At 38.1% G+C, this 18,424-nt stretch overlaps 2 protein-coding genes across 4 annotated transcripts; both read right to left on the minus strand.

Annotated features, from left to right (window-relative positions):
• Positions 1–248: 248 nt before the first annotated feature.
• Positions 249–6,185, minus strand: ilvbl (ilvB (bacterial acetolactate synthase)-like). Its single transcript, XM_041995737.1, has 14 exons — positions 5,691–6,185; positions 5,002–5,203; positions 4,635–4,762; positions 4,220–4,470; positions 3,999–4,098; positions 3,739–3,836; positions 3,446–3,582; positions 2,723–2,857; positions 2,470–2,584; positions 2,211–2,380; positions 2,053–2,123; positions 1,840–1,911; positions 1,411–1,516; positions 249–1,271 (listed from the first exon to the last, which is right to left on the minus strand). Exons 1-14 carry the CDS (start codon positions 5,802–5,804, stop codon positions 1,093–1,095), a joined length of 1,878 nt encoding a protein of 625 aa, XP_041851671.1. The 5' UTR covers positions 5,805–6,185; the 3' UTR covers positions 249–1,092.
• A 93-nt stretch (positions 6,186–6,278) lies between these two features.
• Positions 6,279–18,198, minus strand: glb1l2 (galactosidase beta 1 like 2). 3 transcript variants are annotated; one of them, XM_041995739.1, is made up of 20 exons: positions 18,138–18,198; positions 17,344–17,477; positions 16,927–17,112; positions 16,674–16,742; positions 16,473–16,568; positions 15,915–16,023; positions 15,746–15,838; positions 15,548–15,629; positions 15,380–15,444; positions 10,732–10,816; positions 10,364–10,501; positions 10,176–10,256; positions 9,957–10,063; positions 9,671–9,817; positions 9,506–9,577; positions 8,067–8,145; positions 7,806–7,893; positions 7,435–7,549; positions 7,035–7,151; positions 6,279–6,931 (listed from the first exon to the last, which is right to left on the minus strand). In XM_041995739.1, exons 3-20 carry the CDS (start codon positions 17,088–17,090, stop codon positions 6,821–6,823), a joined length of 1,818 nt encoding a protein of 605 aa, XP_041851673.1. In that variant the 5' UTR covers positions 17,091–17,112; positions 17,344–17,477; positions 18,138–18,198; the 3' UTR covers positions 6,279–6,820. The 3 variants fall into 3 exon arrangements, with proteins under 3 accessions (XP_041851673.1, XP_041851674.1, XP_041851672.1); XM_041995740.1 differs by having other exon boundaries at positions 17,433–17,477; positions 18,138–18,190; XM_041995738.1 differs by lacking the exon at positions 18,138–18,198 and having other exon boundaries at positions 17,344–17,719.
• Positions 18,199–18,424: the final 226 nt, after the last annotated feature.

Below are 18,424 nucleotides of genomic sequence, written 5' to 3' on the forward strand. Positions count from 1 at the left end.
CAGCATAGGGGATCGACATCTGTTAGGTGGGAATGGATGGTGTTCAGCAGACATCATTGAGGCTCTGAGCTAACATTTTTTATCAACAAATGGTTCTACTGACATTAAGACAAATACCAAACTTTACTAAATATGTACGATGTTCATGAAGTAGTTAGCTCCAGGTTATATCACGATGCATGAGATTATAGCTGAGCTGTAAGAAGCTCAGTTCCTTGTGTAGAAATTGATACATCACTACATACAAGTTAATATTAAATATCACTTTAATTCTCAACTGAATCAGCAGATACATTTCCAGTCTACACACAGCAATGTATTCAAAGCTACAATCAAACATTAAAAGGCATACCATTTTGTCATTTCTCAACATTCAAAAAAATCTTCCAGGCAATCACATTTTTATCTTAATTCACCGGCTTATGTAGCATATTGCAGCTCTAAGATTTCCCAAAATCAAGGTAAAAGCTTTGTGTTTATGTCAGAACAGGAAAAAAAGGCATAATGGTTTCATCTGACTACTTAAATCAATTCACTTTCTAATGATAAATGCATGAGAAAGTGCATTGATTAGTCTATTTGCAATGCTTGTTTAAATGTAAAAAAAAAACAATCCAAATATAGAGAAAAAGTATCTTGATATTAATTTGTTCCCTTTGAAATGCAGCAGCATGATGGACAACAAAAGTTAGTGCTATGTTGCTATTAGTGTTTCTTTTTCTTTCAAGCCAGATAAAGGAAATAAGTGTTATTGGCTGAATGTCTTCAGTGCAGCTTTTGATGCTTTGACTTGTGGCATTCGTACCATTTGTCATTTTCAAAATATTAAGCTTTTTTATGCAAATTCTACTGCCACTGAAATTAATTAAGTAAGCTTTAGATCCTTTCTTGCTCTTATGAGCAATCGATAATCAGTAAAAGTGAACTCCAACTTTAAGGGCACAAAGGATTAGCTGAGGTTTGAACATGGTTTAAATAAATGGTATTTTTTAAAAAGCTGAAATCCCTCATAGAACTTGACAATTTAAGTTTATACATAAAGCCAAAGTTAGAGGAAAAAGAATATAAAGTTGCTGTAAATACACAGCTGAATTATACTGAGATGGATCCTTCTCTAAAGTTGGTTTTCCCTATCAGAACATTGAGAAGTACAGCTTTGCCCTCCTTTGTCTCCTTCTGAGCCTGCCTGACCATGTCACTTAGTCGATCCTCATCTTTCTGCCCCACAAGGTAGCCCTTACCACCATAACCCTCTGCCACCGTGTGATAATCTGCAAAAATAAGAAGGAAATACATGCAGTTTGCTATTAAACAGTTGATCATTCATTACACAAAGTGCTCAATCATTGTGTTCAGGGGCTGGGATATAATCTGTGTGTATTTGGCATCTGTGGTAAAAAAAAAATGTACCCGTAAATGCAAGGCCACAGGCAACATTGCTGCCGAGGATGGGAACCTGCTCTCTGGATATCTGACTCCAGCACGCATCGTTTCCCACCACAGCTATAACTGGTGTCTAGAGAACAAAAGAACATAAACATGAAGGTTATCAAAAGATATAAAAGGTGCACATTTCAGTATGCATCATTTTACAAGATTTTGATAACTGGAAACGTCAATTTAGCCACAAAACATCCAACTTTTGGATGTGTGAACATATTGCAGACTGTACCTGACTGACTACTTTTATCTATTCTACTTCACATTCTTGTTTCACCTGTTAACACATGACAACTTCCAAATAGTTTCATACTTACTAAGAAAAAGTAGTATTTTTTAGTATCACACATGTATAAATTAGTTTCTTACATGTAATTTCCTCATTATAAGTGTGTTTACCTTGTGTCTCGTAAATGTGTCAAACTCTGCAACACTGTACCCCAAGGAGCCGTCACCATAGACGATCCACACCTGAAAGGCATGCAAAATCTTATTTTACTGGTAGAGGATTAAATGAAAAGATAATTACCTGCAACCTTGTATTGGAATAAACGGATGGATGGATGACGGATAAGATAATCAAACTAAAAACTTCCAATATCAACATCATACCTCAGATTCAGGCCGGCACAGTTTTGCTCCCAGAGCAAAACCTCCTCCAACTCCCAGAGTCCCAAAAGCCCCTACAGGAACCAGGACCAATGAGAATATGTAATGACACTGTTAAAAAAAACAAATCAAAATAAACTCTTTTGTAAAAGAAATCTTACCTGGATCAAGCCAACGCAGAGGTCCTCTTGGCCTCATTATGTAAGCAGCACTTCCTACAAAATCTCCCCCATCCGCTACAATGATGCTGTCCTCAGCCATCAGCTCATCCACACAGTGGAGAACTTTCAAGGGATTGAGGTGGTGTTCGGTCTTCTCTTCAGCTTTAGCCCTGAAACAGAAAACATGCTAGCTTATGTGATAGAGTTATTATTTTTTATGAACACATTTACATCAACACTGATCCCAACATTTGCTTACCTGTTTGTATTTTCTTTGGTCAGATCTCCAGCTTTGAGGCTCTGTGGCCATTCCTCTGGACAGCGATGGCCCTTCAGCCCTTTGGAAAGGCGCACTAAAAATGAGCCAGCATCACCTACGAAGAAAAAAATAAATCTTAACTTCAAACTTTACCTCATCCATGGGTGTATTTGTATTTGAGTCAAAGCTTAAAAGAAAAACAAAGATATCAGCTGTTAAACCGAACTTGAACAATGGAAGGCTGTGAACGCACCCTGAATTGCTATAGTTGGTTTCCAGAACATATCAGAGTTTTTCAGCAGCTGCGATTTGTCTCTGTTGACGGAGATGATTTTGCTGCGCCTGTTGAGAACTCTGCCATAACTCAGCCTGAAGTCGCACACAGTACCTGTAAACACAGGAAAAGAAATTAACCTCTACCTGTATTTTAATGAGAAGAAAAAGTCCTTGATTAATTTAATTTTATTAATGGGTGGCTGTTATTCTTCCAAACCTCACTAAATTTTACCCCAACTACCCAATTATTAAAGTTCAATCATAAAACTAGCCACTGTTAACTAGCTATGTTAATTTTTTACCTTTTGTCATTTTCTATCATGCATTTTTATTATTATTGATTAGCTGTCAAAATTACATGTTATTATCATGTTAAAACAAACCAGTAAAATTTATTTAGTTTATACCAAATACAGCTGTAGCCACAGTGACGCTACGTGTTGGTGTGTGGATTTGACAGAGTAAAAAGAAACTGTGTTTGCTTGATCCACTTTTTTAAAGACAACATATCCTTTTGCACCACTGTGTGCAAAATTAAATCAAACTGTTTCAGGAAGACGTGACTCTAGCAGCTTGTGAACACAGCAGGAACATATTTGTTAAATGATGTCATCTTGTAATCAAGGTGAGAGTTTAAATCAATCAAAAACTTTAGAGAAACATATAAGTATATAGTCTAGGGGAAAATTTAATGCCTGACCTGCCAAGAGAACCAAGTCAGCATCCTTTAAAGCGTCTCGTCTATTCTGTCGGATGTGGATAGGGCTGTCTTTACCCAGCATACCACGGGACATGCCTCCAAGGAAACTGGGTATACCTAGATCCTCCAAAGCCCTCCTAAAAATGAGAAAGTGATTTAGCAACATGATAAGTCAACATAACATTACAATGAAATTGCCAACCATGGATAGACTAAGTACAGGGAAACAGGAGTAGATGGAGAAAGTGATTTGCTAACAAATTCATTAAGTTCATTCATTCATTTTTCTTTACCTAATGTCATCAACTGGTGTTGGGGGAAGCGTTGCTTGGCTTCCCAGTAGAATCACTGGTTTTTTGGCTCGGCTCACAAGCTCTATGCACCTTTGTAACTGGTTTTTGTCGACAGGGAAATATAGTAAACAATATAAAACTAATTTATATCATTTAAATGGTGTACACAATGATAGAATTATCGGATAATGATATTTAAAAGGTTTACATCATCAAGTAAATGTGAAAAACAGAAGTTTAAAACTAAAGGCAGAAACTACCTGATCGTCTGTGGCTTGAGGGATGTGAACAGGAAGTGGGGAAACATCTCTTGTTTCCCAGGCTCCAGCAAAAAGGTTCATTAGGTGGTTGTTGAGGTACCTTAAAAGAAATAAAACTGACATTGAATAATTCTATATCTTCCATCTTCATACAGCTGACTTAATTCTATTATATTTCATTAGAAATTAAAAAAGCATCACTGTACATCCTGGTAACATACCATGACACAATTGTTCCTACTAGGCCTTTGGGAGGGTTCTTAACAGCAAACTCTTTGGACACCAGGTGGTAAGGATACAATGTGTCAATGGGGAACTCTATGAAAACAGGTCCAGGTGTTCCCGACTGAGCGATGGCCAGGGCCTTCCTGACCGTAGGCACGATCTCCCTGACTGTCCTGATGGAGGCACAGAACTTACACAGCGGCTTGAAGAGAGACATCTGGTCGATGTCTTGCAGTGCTCCTCTGCCCTGTGCCACAAACACATTCAAGTATAGCCCATTCAGAGAAGCACCACACACAGCATTTGGCAAAAAAGCGATACACTTCTCTTAAATGAAGATGATTTTCTTCTGTTGCTTTAGTCAATCTGCACATTCACATCATATTTAGCTTAGTATTTAATAAAATTCACCTGCAGTAGTGTACCAGCTGCTCCCCCCAAGAGCAGAAGTGGTGATTCAGCCATTTGTGCATTTTTCACTGCAGTCACTGTGTTAGTCAGACCAGGGCCAGCAGTCACTGCAGCTACACCAACAGTGCCTGGTGCAGAGAACAACATAACAGCCATCAGCTTGCACCAAAATCTTTCAAATTTTAATATAAACATTGAACCACAAAAGGAACACAAGGATGTTCACACAATAATAACCACAACAATTACTAGGGAAAGTTTTTTAGTGAGACTTAACAAGGTTGCAACACCCAATTTCTTTATTCTCCTTAATGTGTGTCAGCATCAGTTGTGCTAAGGTAAACTTTTATGCAACTTGAGTCTGCACCTGAGAGTCTTGCCACAGCATCCGCAGCGAACACAGCAGTAGCCTCGTGTCTGGTGTCCACAATGCGGATGCCCACCTTCTCGCAAGCCACAAGGATGGGTGAGATGTGCCCACCGACAAGTGTAAAAAGGAACTTGATCCCATGTGCACGGAGTACCTCTGCCACACTCTCACCACCATGTCTGGGACTCTTTGTCTCAGTCTAGGAAATAAGACAGGAAGATAAAGCAGTTAGGGAGAAAAGATCGTCCAAGTTATTATTGCTTTAAGTAAAAAAGTATCAGCAGTTGTGTAAAGTAGAAAAGAGCTCTGTCTTAGATAAACAGGTGTACTGTAAGTTTATAGCCCCTCCTATGGTCACTTTGACAGCCTTTCATATTTAACAGCAGCATGTAGTTGAGACTTGTAGTAGTGATGTACACTTTGGTTTTGCGCTATCTCACTAATAATGACTGTTTTGATAGTCTTTGTGCACGAAAACCGTAAAGCTGGTCAAAGTTTACGTAGATGGATATCAGCTTACACTTCCACCTGTATTAACTATGAAACCACAGGTGGCTTTCAATGAGGACAAGTGATAACGAAGGCGTATTTACACTGACTGAACTCCACATTACCGCAGAGCTCTTTTATCAAAAAGGAACAGAAAAGCACAAAGGTTCTCGTTATGATGACTTGTCAACACTTACCTTGTGGAACATCTGGTAGAATAAACCAAGTTTGTAGGCAGTAAGCACAAGCCCACCTACTGCAACACAAGCAGAGCATCCCAGAATAGTACCAATACATCCAAATGACTCCATGCCGCGACGATGAAGCAAAAGCTTGACTATAAAACTAATAAAAGTTAGTTAAACTCGACAACGAAACCCACTTTTTGTTCAGTAGTTCACTCGTACAGGCTATGCTAATATATTGTGTAGCTGGGAACACAACTATCATGGAGCCATATTAAAAAGTGAAAATTTGCAAGTATATTCACGACATAACTGTCTTATTTTTAGTCACAAAAGAAAAGCTTTGAAGGGCATTCCGTCGACTATAAAACAAGCCCAATGACCCTGCGCTCCTTCTGCAACAGCCGACACAGGAACATCAGAAGATAGCTTAGAAATTTACAGGTCAAGCTGGCAGAAAGTATCAACCTAGTTTCCGAACAAATATTTTCAAAGTTAAAGCCTTCTAAAAAAAAGCCACTTGTTCAGAACATGCTTTTGCGGATTGTACTTTACACACAAGTTAAAAATAGTCATAATAAAAAGTCACTTACGTCCTCCTAATTTATAGTGTATTTATTTTCACGATAATGACAAACATAATAAACATTTAACTTTATTGTGAAAGATGTAAAGCTTATTTCCGGGTTTTCTCACGTCGTCCACAATTATTAAAATGGCTGAGCCGTATACTGTACAGTTCACGTGAAGGAGGTGTATCTTCTGAATACGAGCGCGTCATTCAGGAAATTGACAAGCGTCTAGTCCAACTAGAAGCTTCTGAGGGTGTTTCAATGTAAGTTTATCTTACCAGAGCAAAGTTCATCCTGAAATGTTGCAAGTCTGAAGGTTGAATTCTGTTGCAAGTTATGGTTTGTAGGCATACAGATACGGAACAAACAGCAGAAACATTTAACTATACATAAATGAAAATCATCAAATAGACTTATACATACAGCATTTGAAAATATTAGATATTTCATTAATTGGTTACAATTTTTAAACATTTTTGGAGTAGGTTAAATAAAGGGATCAATAAACCATCCCTTACTTAGTGTGTATAGCTATATTTGTGTGTGTAACACCAAGTTTGAACACTACATTCACAGAAGCGTGCAAAAGGGAAGTTTGTAAACATCAACAGTCTTTCCATGATCAGGATTTTCAGCAAATAATATTTTGGCATCAACTCTTTGTTCCTCGAACACAATAATCTGAAAGAGAATAGAAAGATGCAAATCATGTACATATTATGTACTACAAAAGTATTTGGAATGTATCCCCAAATGAATCATATCTGCAGTTTGTTGACTATACCTGATTTTCTCCACTTCTGAGCCAAGGTCCTGGGAGATAGAGGAAATGCTGGGGACCGATGAACCAGTAACGGCCCAGGTTCTGCCCATTAACAAATACAACTCCTTTACCCCAGCCCTACGGACAAATGCAACATTACAATCAATAATGTGAGACTGATAAAATACTTTTCAAAATAACAAATCATAAACAACACTGAAGCAGAGGAAAGCTTTCCAAACTGAATGCGCTCCCTTACTGCAAGTGCTGCTCTTCTTTCTTTAGAAATAACAATCTAATTTTTTTACTGTATACTTTTTCATTACTCAAGGATATCAAATATCTTCCAAAATAGCTGATTTTGTAGCTTGTTTAGGTGAATTTAACAACACAATTTAAAAAAAAAAGCAGTTTCACTCACAGGGAGTTTGATGAAGGTGTCTTTGGGTGGGCCGTCCACACAGAGTCTGGTCTGGACAAACGCAGGGACAGACGGTGACTTGAAGTCAGTTTTCCATTGACTAGAATTAGTTAATCTAAAACAAGATCAACATTTATTTAGATTACACACCGTAAGAGCAGTTTTATTAATGCATTTTAACAACATATCTTAGCCTATGATGGGGTAAATGTATAGATCCAGATGTTAACCATGCACTAATATAACAAATAAAAGCTAAAATACAAGGTGCATATTAATACTATAACTATTTTAAAGGAAATGAAAGGTTAGTTGGTGCTATGAACCAACCTCTATAGATCAAATAGAAAATTTGAAATTCAACATCAAACCTTTTCATAAAGTTTGGTTTCAGATCTAAACAGAAAATTGTGAATCCTCTCAGGGGTGTTTGATTCAATACAATATCTCCCACAATACCTGTAACACATTATGAAGCAACAACATGCAAAACAGAGTGATGAGAAGAGGAGAACAGGGTACTTTTTGGTGTGATTTTAGTATAGATCAATAATACTGGTCTGGCTGACTGAGGTATTTATGAAATGGTATAAATAGACCACCATAGATCTTATTGTATAATGCATGAATACCTTTGCGCTGTTCATTAAGAGTTTTCCCATAATTCACTCTTCCACAGTTCTCCACAAGTAAGCCCAATGTCCGGGCTCCCTTTGATACACAAAAAAGTGTTACTTGGAGATTTATTACTTAAAAGCTGGATTGAATGGCAAATAAAAAGTATGAACATCAGGGAAGTACTGGATGCAAACACAGAGTAGAAAAAGTAAGCAAAAGGATATAATTTGATTTTTGAATTTTTTAACTTTTAACTTTTTTAAATTGTTTAACTAAAGAAAAAAGAAAAGAGATTTTTCAACCACACTTAACAAAAATTGGGATGTTGAATAAAATAGAAATAAAATAAGAATACAGTAATATATGAATCTAATAAACCACTATTGTGTTTACAAGAGAACATAGAAAGTACATTTAATATTAAAGGTGAGATATTTTTAATATTTCATAAAATATATTAAGGGCAGCAAATTAAAAAAGATGGCAACAAAAGACTGGAAAAGAAAGTGGCACTAAAAAGAAAAAGTTCAAGGAACCTGTTGCAATTAATTATATTAGTAGGCAACAGGTCTGTAACATGAATAGTTAGAAAATGAGCACCTTAGAGAGACAGAGTCTCTCCATAGCAAATATGGGAAGAGGTTCGGCAATTTGTAAAAAATGTCTACAAATTATGGTGATTTGAGAATAATGTCCCTTAATGTAAAATTGCGAAGGCTTTTAATATTCTATCATATACAGTACATAATATCATCAAAATGAATTGGGAGACATCCCTGTGTGCAAGGGTAACAGCTAAAATATCAATATTGGATGCCTTAAGATCTTTGGGCCCAGGTTTTTAAAGTTCTCCTCACAGAAGGCTCAGGTTTGATTCCTTGTTTTGATTTGCTGTGCCATCCATGAATGGAGGTGAAAGCTTTAACATGCAAAGAAGAGGCCATTTCTTAACATTATCAATTATTGCTGTCGTGTTCTCTTAACCAATTAAAGCTAACGTAAAATGGACTTAAACTAAGTGCAAAAATGTTTTACAGTCAGAAATGAAAACTTATTTGAAAATCAATATCACTGTTTCCTCTCAAATAAAAAAAAAAAAGAAAAACAAAGTGATGGACCATTAGGTTGTTTTCAGCACTCAATTAAAAAGACAGCATTTGTGACAGTACAAGGTGCATTAGTGCCTGTGAAAGTGACAACTTGCACATATCAAAATGATGTGCAATGCAGCAATAAAGTAATGTACGTATGCTTCCATTGAAACAACATCTCTGTCAGGGAAAGGCTTTACATATTTCAGAAAGACAATACTAAACCACATACTGCATCTAGAACAAAAAAGCAAACATCACCAAAAAGTAGCATGGCTTGGTTGTAGAAGAGTCCAGATGGTTCCAGAGCCATAGCTGGTTGTGTTTGAGACGATAACATAATCAGATTAAGTTTGGCATACCTTGGCATCAGGAAGTGTGACTTCATGGGTCTTGTAGTCCAAACAGCCAACACATTGTCTATCCACAAAAACCTGGAGAACATCAACAGGAACAGTTACAGATTCATGTGTATTTATGCACAAACAGTTTGTGTGTCTTTATATGGGATGCCTGTGTGTCCTCACCAATGCTCTGTCTCTGATGTTGTTCCTGGAGTTGAGGGTTCCTCCACTTGTGATGGTGGTCTCATACAGTGTATAACCATATGACTGACCATTGTTGTTGTTGACAGGGAGCCTCTCCATGTTTACTGGCCTTTCTGACCTGTATGGCTGCATGACAGACACTCTTGCTTAAGTGGCACACTACACTACTTTAGCTATTCTTTTTAGTTTAAACATTGGATTTTCTGTTTCCTAGATTCCATAATCAGCCGTCATACCAGACAGGTGCATGCCATCTGTAGATTACCTTGTCTGTAAACTGCAGGCTGTCCCACAGGGAAAGGTGCTGCTGCATGAAAACAGGCTCGTAAGCTCTCGTTTCCTGAGGAGGGGGCACTTCAGGAAGAGGCTCAGCTGGAACACAAGTTGGCAAAATGTTTAATCAAGGCTAATTACGCATCAATTAGCTTTCTAAATATGCATATATTCTCTTGAAATCACAGTTTAATGATGCTGCAGAGCTTACAGTGGTACTGGCTGAATAAATTCCTCAAGAGTTGGTATTTTGTGGTGCAGTCTCCAGCTTCAGATAGCGGAGCATCGTAATCTGCCAAGAAAGCATTTACAAAACCAGCATGAAGCAATGAATTTGTGGTCTGAAAGTAAGTTTATCAGCTGTCTGAAACAATCTTTGTTCTTCAATTCCTGTCATACCATAACTTGTGACTTGAGGTTTGTAGGTGCCAAAGTCCATTGCACCATTCATGAAGCCAAAGTTGGTTCCACCGTGGAACATGTACAAGTTAATGGAAACACCTCTCTCTAAAATCTCAGACACCACAGCTAGCATGTCTGTCAGGGGGCAGAATTTTGATAAATTATGACATATCATGGATAGAGAAGGTTAATGAGCGTTATAGTGAGGCTCTCTCTGTTAAAGTGTCTATGTGGGATGCAGCTGAGCAGCTCATATTCACAAAAAAAAAACACACAACTTAATAGTCTGTGCTGTGAATATTGAAAATCTTGTTAAAAACATGAGAGAGATGTTGAAAATGAACACCAGCTTAGTGTTTCTGTACCTTCTGCATGGAAGACATGATGATGGCCTCCCCAGACGTCAAACCACCCACACCAATACTCCATCACCATTAAAGGTTTCTGGGGCTACATTGAACACAAAAACATAAATGTATTAATAAATATCCAATACATGTTACACACTATTGACTTAGCAAAACATCACAAAAAACAAACTAAAAAATAGAAAACAAAACTGCATGTCTTTATTGTTCTGTTGTTTTTGTCCTGAGTGTCCACAGTGACTCTTTGCAGGTAGAAGCTGGCTGCAAAAGATTTGTAGGGAGCAATAATTGGGAAATTTCTTCTAGAGCTTGTATGATACAAGTCAGCAGGATGTCTTACGTGACTGATCGGAGGACCTGAATCATGATTGATCGTCCTGAGTGAGTCTCAGCCCCTTGAGTCAGCCTTAACCGAAAGAGGGGACGTGGAAGGACTTCGCTCAGACACCACTGACATCCAGAAACGAAGTTTACACGTGGAGCAGCACCCAAATCACACACGGTGAGAAGTTTTCATTTTGGGACTCCCCTTTATTACCTTCAGGTAGTTTAGACTCCAGACGTGGTTTAAAACCCAGTGAGAGACTAAGAGGGTCCCTCACCACGTGGTGGTAAAGAGATTAAGGCTTTTTAGAAATTTTTGTGCCTGAGTGTGGGCAACTCGAAATCGAAGAAATCAGTTTTCCATCTGACTGATCCACGGCTGACTCAAGATGGAAACAGTCATGTGACCAGTCAAAACGATGATGTTGAGATTTCATACCACAAATAGTTGATGCAAAACAGTCTTAATACACTGACGTTAAACAGATCTTTATCTTTTATGAAGAGAAGGTGCTAAGAAATAAACAGAAGATAGCTGCAGTTCTAGAGCAAGTCTGCACATAAGACTAGTTCTCAGCTGGACAAAATATCTGCCTGGCTTGCTACTGATCCACATGGTGTGTTTACTAACCCTGTGTTGTTTTCACAATTTAGAAATAAGAGGACATGTTTTTGAGCTGGTGGCAACAGCCTTTCCTCAACACTGATTGACACACCTTTGATAAAAATAAGTAAATGAATAAATGGAAATTAAATTAAATTAAATTAAAGGAGCTCCTCTTTTAACTGTCAGCAGATGTGACAATATGGAAAATTAGTTTAAATAAAGAAAACCTTAAATACTGAAAAACAAATGTATGTTGATGCGGATCAAATAAATTTTAGATCATTGTTATCTCTGCAATAACGCAGGAAAAGTGCACTATAAAATTAAAATTAATACAGAGAGGTACCAGGAAGAGAATTGAACCTATTTCATATCCATTGATATTTTAATCTGATTCTCTTCTAAAAGGGAAGAGAGGGATTTGTAAAAGACTAAAAGGAAAAAAAACTGCTCAAGCAATGCTCATGGTTTGCTAAATTGTCACATGGGGTAGACCATGTGTCAAAAGGCGAGATGGTATCTTCAATAACATCTCTTTGGTTCCTTTTGAACTGACCCTTTCAGAAGCTCTCTCACAGGTACAGAATGTGGTGAAGGAGACTCTGCTGCATCTGGCTTCCTCTCCGTTACCTGGTTCCTGGTGACTGGGTCTTGGTCAGAGAAACCAGGAGGAAGCACTTGCAGTCCAAAAGGTGGCTGGGTCCTTTTCAGGTCCTGCTGGTCACCCATACAGCTGTGAAAGTCGCTGAGCGGACCACGTGGATCCACGCATCTCACTGCAGGAAGTTCCACGGTTCTCCTCCTGAGAACCCATCAGCTAGTCTCTCAACTGCAGGGCAGAATAATCCCTGAGGTTAGCTCCAGAGAGAGGTAGTCTATCCTCCTCTGGCAACATGAAGTTCACCCAGGCGGCAGTTAAAGGATGGGGATTCATCATCTTCCTCATCCCCATCGCACTCCTCTTCTGGTACCTGGATCCCACTGGTCCACCTACACAGCGCACTCTAGCTCCGTCCCGGCCCACCATACAACATCAAGAGACAGAAGCACTCTTTGTTAAGAGGCACCGACAAAATGACCACAAAACATGGTCTGGACGTGTGGCCAACATTCTCATATTTACCTCCCATCAGGCTGGTCAAGCACCTGCTATCTGGCCTATTTGATTCCTGCCTTCTCATAATTTCCCTTGCCTGCTGAGGTTCACCCAGCACCCACAAACCATCACTTGGTTAAGAGGGCTAAGTATTCTGGCTGCAACAGGTTCTCCATGGTCACCCTGTTCCCTAAAGGGTTGCTGTTCTCACTGACGACATGGCAGCCCTCTCCATCAATCTGGAAAACCTTACTTCTCTTGTGGACTCTGGGTTTGTTGTTCTTAATAAGGAAATCCAGGCCCTCCATATTATGACACGGCAGAATAGAATGGCTCTTGACTTCCTCTTAGCTGCACAAGGTGGCATGTGTGCCTTAATAGGTGACCAGTATTGTACATTTGTTCCGGATGCCTCTGGTAACATGTCTGATATTAACGCTGCCCTTGTTAAACTGCAGCAGAAATTGCATGATGTTAATAATACTGACAGCTGGGACCCTTGGTTAGTTGGCTGACTTCCGGTGGTTGGAAAATGATACTGATGAAGCTCGGCCTTGTTGTTTTTAAGTTGTTTTTGAGCTGTTGTATTATTCCCATGGTTAAATCTTTGATTTCTCGCACGTTTGCTACCGTGTGGGCATCTCATTATGCTCTGCTTCAGATGTCCACCTTCCCTGAGCCTGATGAAGAAGGGGGGGCTATTTTGGTAATTTTACCTTGGCTTTATGCAGTGATTAATATGTTCAGTTAATCAAAAGGGGGGAATGTAATTGAAAATTACATATAGTCTAAGTTCATATGTTTTATACTTTATTCTATAAGATAGATGTTGTGAGGCAATGCTTGTGATTCAATTATGAAGTATTGGGTGTTGCATAAATTTCACACTTGTCCAGCTCATCTATCACAGTCTATCTATCTAAAAATTGCAGAAGTATGGATATCATGTAGCCCTGTTTCTGCTCAGCCCTGCTCATCTCATGATAGTGGGTTTTACCCTTTTAGGTGCAGATGGCTGAGTGAACTCACTTAGAACTAGACTGAGATACTCTCACTTTCGCGAATAACACTCCCTCGCCTCTGCTCTAAGCAGAAGCAGATGAAGGTCAAGTCCTGTCGATTCTGCTTTTTGTGACTGCATCCTGTCTGCCTGCATGCAACCAGGAGTATAACTATCTGTGTCTTAGAGTCTGACTTTGGACTCGCCCAGCCAAGCCGGTTAAATTGCTGCAGCTCTTAATAAAACATCCTTGCTATATTCTCATCCAGTGTGTGACCTTTGAGAAATTATTCCACGACAGGCAGTCTTTCTAAGACTCGCAGTACAGAAAAGAAAATGCCATGTCACCTGCATGACAGCATGTTTCTCACTGTTGTTTCTGAGTTGTGCATGGTTGACTATTTGTAAATATTTTTCTGCCTGTCAACAATGCTGGAAGACATCTTCAGGGCTTTGTCTTACTTTTCTCACAATGAAATGTTTGTAGAATAGTTAGCATGCTGTGCTCCTACTAGAAGGTAATCTCTCTCGGCATATCAAACATACTATGTGAGAACTGTTACTTATGACAAAATATTTAAAAAATAGCAGATAGAGGTAATATTTCCCAATAAGCATTTTTTTGTGTGTATGTGTGTGAAATATTGATGGTTACTCTGATTCTGCTAGCTTCCTAGCACGATAACCTGAGTGAAATGGGGTTGAATATACTTAAGGTCTTGTTGTAGTCCCAATAAAGACTGTGTGCTGCGTTACAATCAGATAAAATAGCAATATAGTCCTTGTTTCCTAAAAAATAATAACTTTTATTTATTTATTTATTTGTTCATTCATTCATTCATTCATTTATATAAATGCTATCATTATTATTTGTGGGTCATATATTTTCATTTGAGGACACTCAAGGCTGGACTGTGGCAGTGGAAGCTGGTGAAATAAGAATAAATTTCCATGTAGACTCAATCTCATTTGATCAATCACATTTGAATTTTTTGTAGCTGTGTTCTCACCCACTGAAGTCTTAAAATTACTTTATGTGAGGGGTACAGATCAGCTCATTGCTAATGGCGGAAATTATTGTGGCTCCTTAATTTTGTTGTTTAATGTCCCTACTGCTACAGTGACAAATAAAGATTCTGATTCTAAAGTAGATGGTAGCTATGGTGATAACCATCGAACTAGAGGCTAAAATTCTCACTGCAAAATGCTTTAGAAACATTCCAGCAGCTGAGTTTGTGCAAGATGATTTTTAAATTTTTAAACTGTATTTGGTGTCAATGCACTATAAGAGAAGCCAGAAGTACAACTTATTCTATTTTTTCCTTCCTTTTTTACAGTTTGTCAGACTGTTTCACAAAGACATGTTAATAATTTCAACAAATTTATAAAAAAAAAAAAAAAACTTTATTTGAACAAATCCAGTACAACCAAATCCTGAGTGGTTCAGAAGGCAGTTGGACTTTTTCTGTTTTGTGACATCTTGTTTTGGTTTTTAGAACTAGGAAAAGAAGTCCCTTGCTTTTTTGCCAGTGAGTTACCGTGACATGGATGTAAGACACAATGAGAGCCAATGACAGACTGCTATAATCATCAAAGACTACCCATTACCCTTACTTACCTGCATATCAGCTAAGTGTTGGATAGCTCCAAACGACAGTCTCTGAAGGTTTATTGTTCTTAGAACTGAAAGAAACAAGGTATGAATTTATTAAATACAATACAAAAAGAAAGAATTACTTAAAGTTAGTGACCAAAGCAAATCACAGAATGGATTTTTTGTCTCTACCTCCCTCAGTCCCTCCACATCTTAAGCCTTCCCAGTTGTCTGAAGTCAGCAGGAGTTCATTGACCCCTCTGGACTGGAGACACTACAGGAAAAAACACAACAACAAAAAAAAAAAATAACAAAGAAGTTCACAGAGGATGCTGAACTAATTACATCAAAATCAAATAATTTCAAAGAAAGACATGGAAAAAAACTCACGTTCTTTATAAATGGCATGTATCCCTCATCTTTAGCATATGATCCATACTCGTTTTCAACTTGGACTGCGATGATTGGGCCTCCCTCCTCAAACTAAGAAACGTTTAGTGAGATGTTAAATTAGCCTTCAAACACTGAATGCTATGAATAATCAGGGATGAGGATTTACCATCAGAGGTTTGACGACTGAGATAAGCCTGTCAAAGTAGAAGTTGACAGCATTTACAAATCCAGGATAAGTTGTCCTCAGCTGCATGTCTTCATCTTGCAGCAACCAGCTGAAAAATAAAACAAAACACAAGAACACTTTTGTTGGCTCATTGCTTAATTTATTCAATTAAACTCAAATAAAATTTATTTATCCTCAAGTATGGCCATTCCTAAGACTGGTAGTCTTAGGACTCTATACAGAGTCCCTGGTTTCTGCTGTAAAAAAAATTCTTGCCTTTGAGCCGCATAATTTCCTTGTGAGTGTATGACCTTAACTTATTCCCAATTTTTACATTTTACCTTGCCTTCTCTTGCATTGTTTAGTTCTGAATTTCTGACCCTCACTTGTCAAGCTTGCCTTGTGAACTTTACTACCACAGCTTTGTCTAATGAACCTCACACTCTGGATTATACTTGTGTTTGTCTTTAATCTGATCATTACAGCAGAAGAAAGCACACAAACAAGATAGATAAAACCCATATATATCACAATGAAATAACAGACATGTGATGTTACCTTGGTAAACCACCTAAATCCCATTCAGCACAGATGTAAGGCCCAGGCCGCAAGATCACCCAGAGACCCATCTCAGATGCTAAGCTGATGTAAGCCCTGTAAAAGACACACATCTTTTTCCTATTTAAAACACTATTCCAAAGGTCTTGTTTCAAATGTTCATTGTTTCTATAAAAATAGATAAGAATATGAAGACCTTACTTGAGGTCCAGCTGATCCTGAAAGTTGAAAACTCCTCGTTCAGGCTCATGCAGGTTCCATGGCACATATCTGAAAAAGAAACCAAGAGAATGATTCTAACAATCTTAAGCAACATCATGGTCCAGTGGCTTTTCATTTTGTTTTAGAGCAAACTGTCTACTAGGGCATTTCACAGAGGGATTTTTGTCTTGTCTAATGAAAGAGCACAAGGCTCCTCTCATTACGGCTGACATAATATGCAGTGAAGACCTACGTTGTGAGAGTATTAAGACCACAGGCCTTCATCTTCAACAGCCGATCCCTCCAGTAGGGTCTGGGGACACGGAAGTAATGGATCGAGCCTCCCAGGATGCGGAAGGGCCTCCCCTCTAGAGTGAATTGAGATGAATTGGCCCTCAAACCTTCCGGATGGCTCATTGTTCTCCCTTCAAAATGAGATCTAAAGGGGGGAAAAGCAATTACTTAAACAGAATCTGAAAGAATTGAAGCAGGTTGTACAGTATGTGTCACAGCAAAATGATCAAACATAAAACTTTATGAAAATGTTTGAAATATTTATAAATGACTAAAACAGTAACAAGTTACGCATCTGAAATGTAATATAATACAAATATAGACATTAAAAAAATACAAAGGTTGTTAAGAAAGTACAATCAAATGAAAACCTTACCAAGCCTTAACATGGATGTCTGAAACACTAGAGAAAACCCAGATTACATTTAAAACACTGTCACTGCTGTCCCTTGATGCTGAGCCTACCAGAAAGCAGTTGAGGTGTCAGATGGTGCTGGGAGGCCTCAAACACTGTGAATAAGCGAAACTATTGTTATTTCAGAACAACGATGCAACAGAGCTCTTTCTCTCTTTCGCTCTCTCCCTCAGTCACAAAATGGAGGCATTATGTTATCCACAGTTATGTAGCCTGATAAATCAGTTTTCAAAAAGAATTTACTGATGTCCTCGAGTGTTTCTAAATGTAATCATATGTGATAAGATTGCTGTGGTCATAAGTTATTAGCATTAAAAAAAACATTTCTTGTACATGTTTAACCAAGTCTATCTTTTGCTTTGTTCATTTTGTTAAGTTTGACTTTTAGGCACAGTTTTATATACACAAACATCAGATAAATGTGAGGGGTTGTCAGATAAGGAATGACTGTATCAGCTTTTGAACTTATCTAATAGCTGCAGTCCTGCAGGTTTTCAGTGTTTCCTGCTCCAACACGCCTGACTCAAATTAAATGGATCTGAATGACTTATTGAGTCTTTGTGACTCCATTTATTTTGAGACAGATGTGTTGGAGCAGGGAAATTTTGAAAACCTGCAGGTCTGCAGCCCTCATGAGAGGGAATAGAATAGCCTTAGATTAATAGAACAAAGAAAAGTTACACTTCTCTTTCTATTGGTCTTGAAGTGGTGCATGAATCTTGAGGTGGCACAGGGGTTTCTTTGTCCTAAATTACCTTCAGTTGTCCACACCTATGAAGGCCTGGATGTAAATTCTGCATGGTGAGCTTTGATCTTTTTATTATGCTTTGCCTATTTTTTTTCCTGCAATAAAACTATAATCTTAAACAAATCGTTATCTCAGTCTTATTTTTTTATGTTGTAGTATTAAGAATAATAAAAAAGGGAAAATTTTGATTTTTGTTTCCAATTCTGATACATAGAAGGCTAGTGTGACAGGGTTTTCCAAGATTTTCACAGCATATTTGATATGCAATTCTGTTAATTGTCATACTTGGAATAT

The sequence above is a fragment of the Melanotaenia boesemani genome, chromosome 9 (assembly GCF_017639745.1).
Source record: "Melanotaenia boesemani isolate fMelBoe1 chromosome 9, fMelBoe1.pri, whole genome shotgun sequence".
Classification (NCBI taxonomy): Eukaryota; Metazoa; Chordata; class Actinopteri; order Atheriniformes; family Melanotaeniidae; genus Melanotaenia; species Melanotaenia boesemani.

What these genes read in the sequence shown, in the direction of transcription:
- ilvbl (XM_041995737.1), bottom strand. Translation starts at nt 5,804, where the DNA reads ATGGAGTCATTTGGATGTATTGGTACTATTCTGGGATGCTCTGCTTGT. An exon ending in TGCTGTGGCAAGACTCTCAG is followed by an intron (nt 4,763 to 5,001) that starts GTGCAGACTCAA and finishes TCTCTGCACCAG; the next exon opens with GCACTGTTGGTGTAGCTGCA. An exon ending in ACACCAGTTGATGACATTAG is followed by an intron (nt 3,583 to 3,738) that starts GTAAAGAAAAAT and finishes TCTCATTTTTAG; the next exon opens with GAGGGCTTTGGAGGATCTAG.
- glb1l2 (XM_041995739.1), bottom strand. Translation starts at nt 17,090, where the DNA reads ATGAGCCATCCGGAAGGTTTGAGGGCCAATTCATCTCAATTCACTCTA. An exon ending in ACATGCCATTTATAAAGAAC is followed by an intron (nt 15,630 to 15,745) that starts GTGAGTTTTTTT and finishes TTTTTCCTGTAG; the next exon opens with TGTCTCCAGTCCAGAGGGGT. An exon ending in TTTATTCAGCCAGTACCACT is followed by an intron (nt 10,064 to 10,175) that starts GTAAGCTCTGCA and finishes CTTGTGTTCCAG; the next exon opens with CTGAGCCTCTTCCTGAAGTG.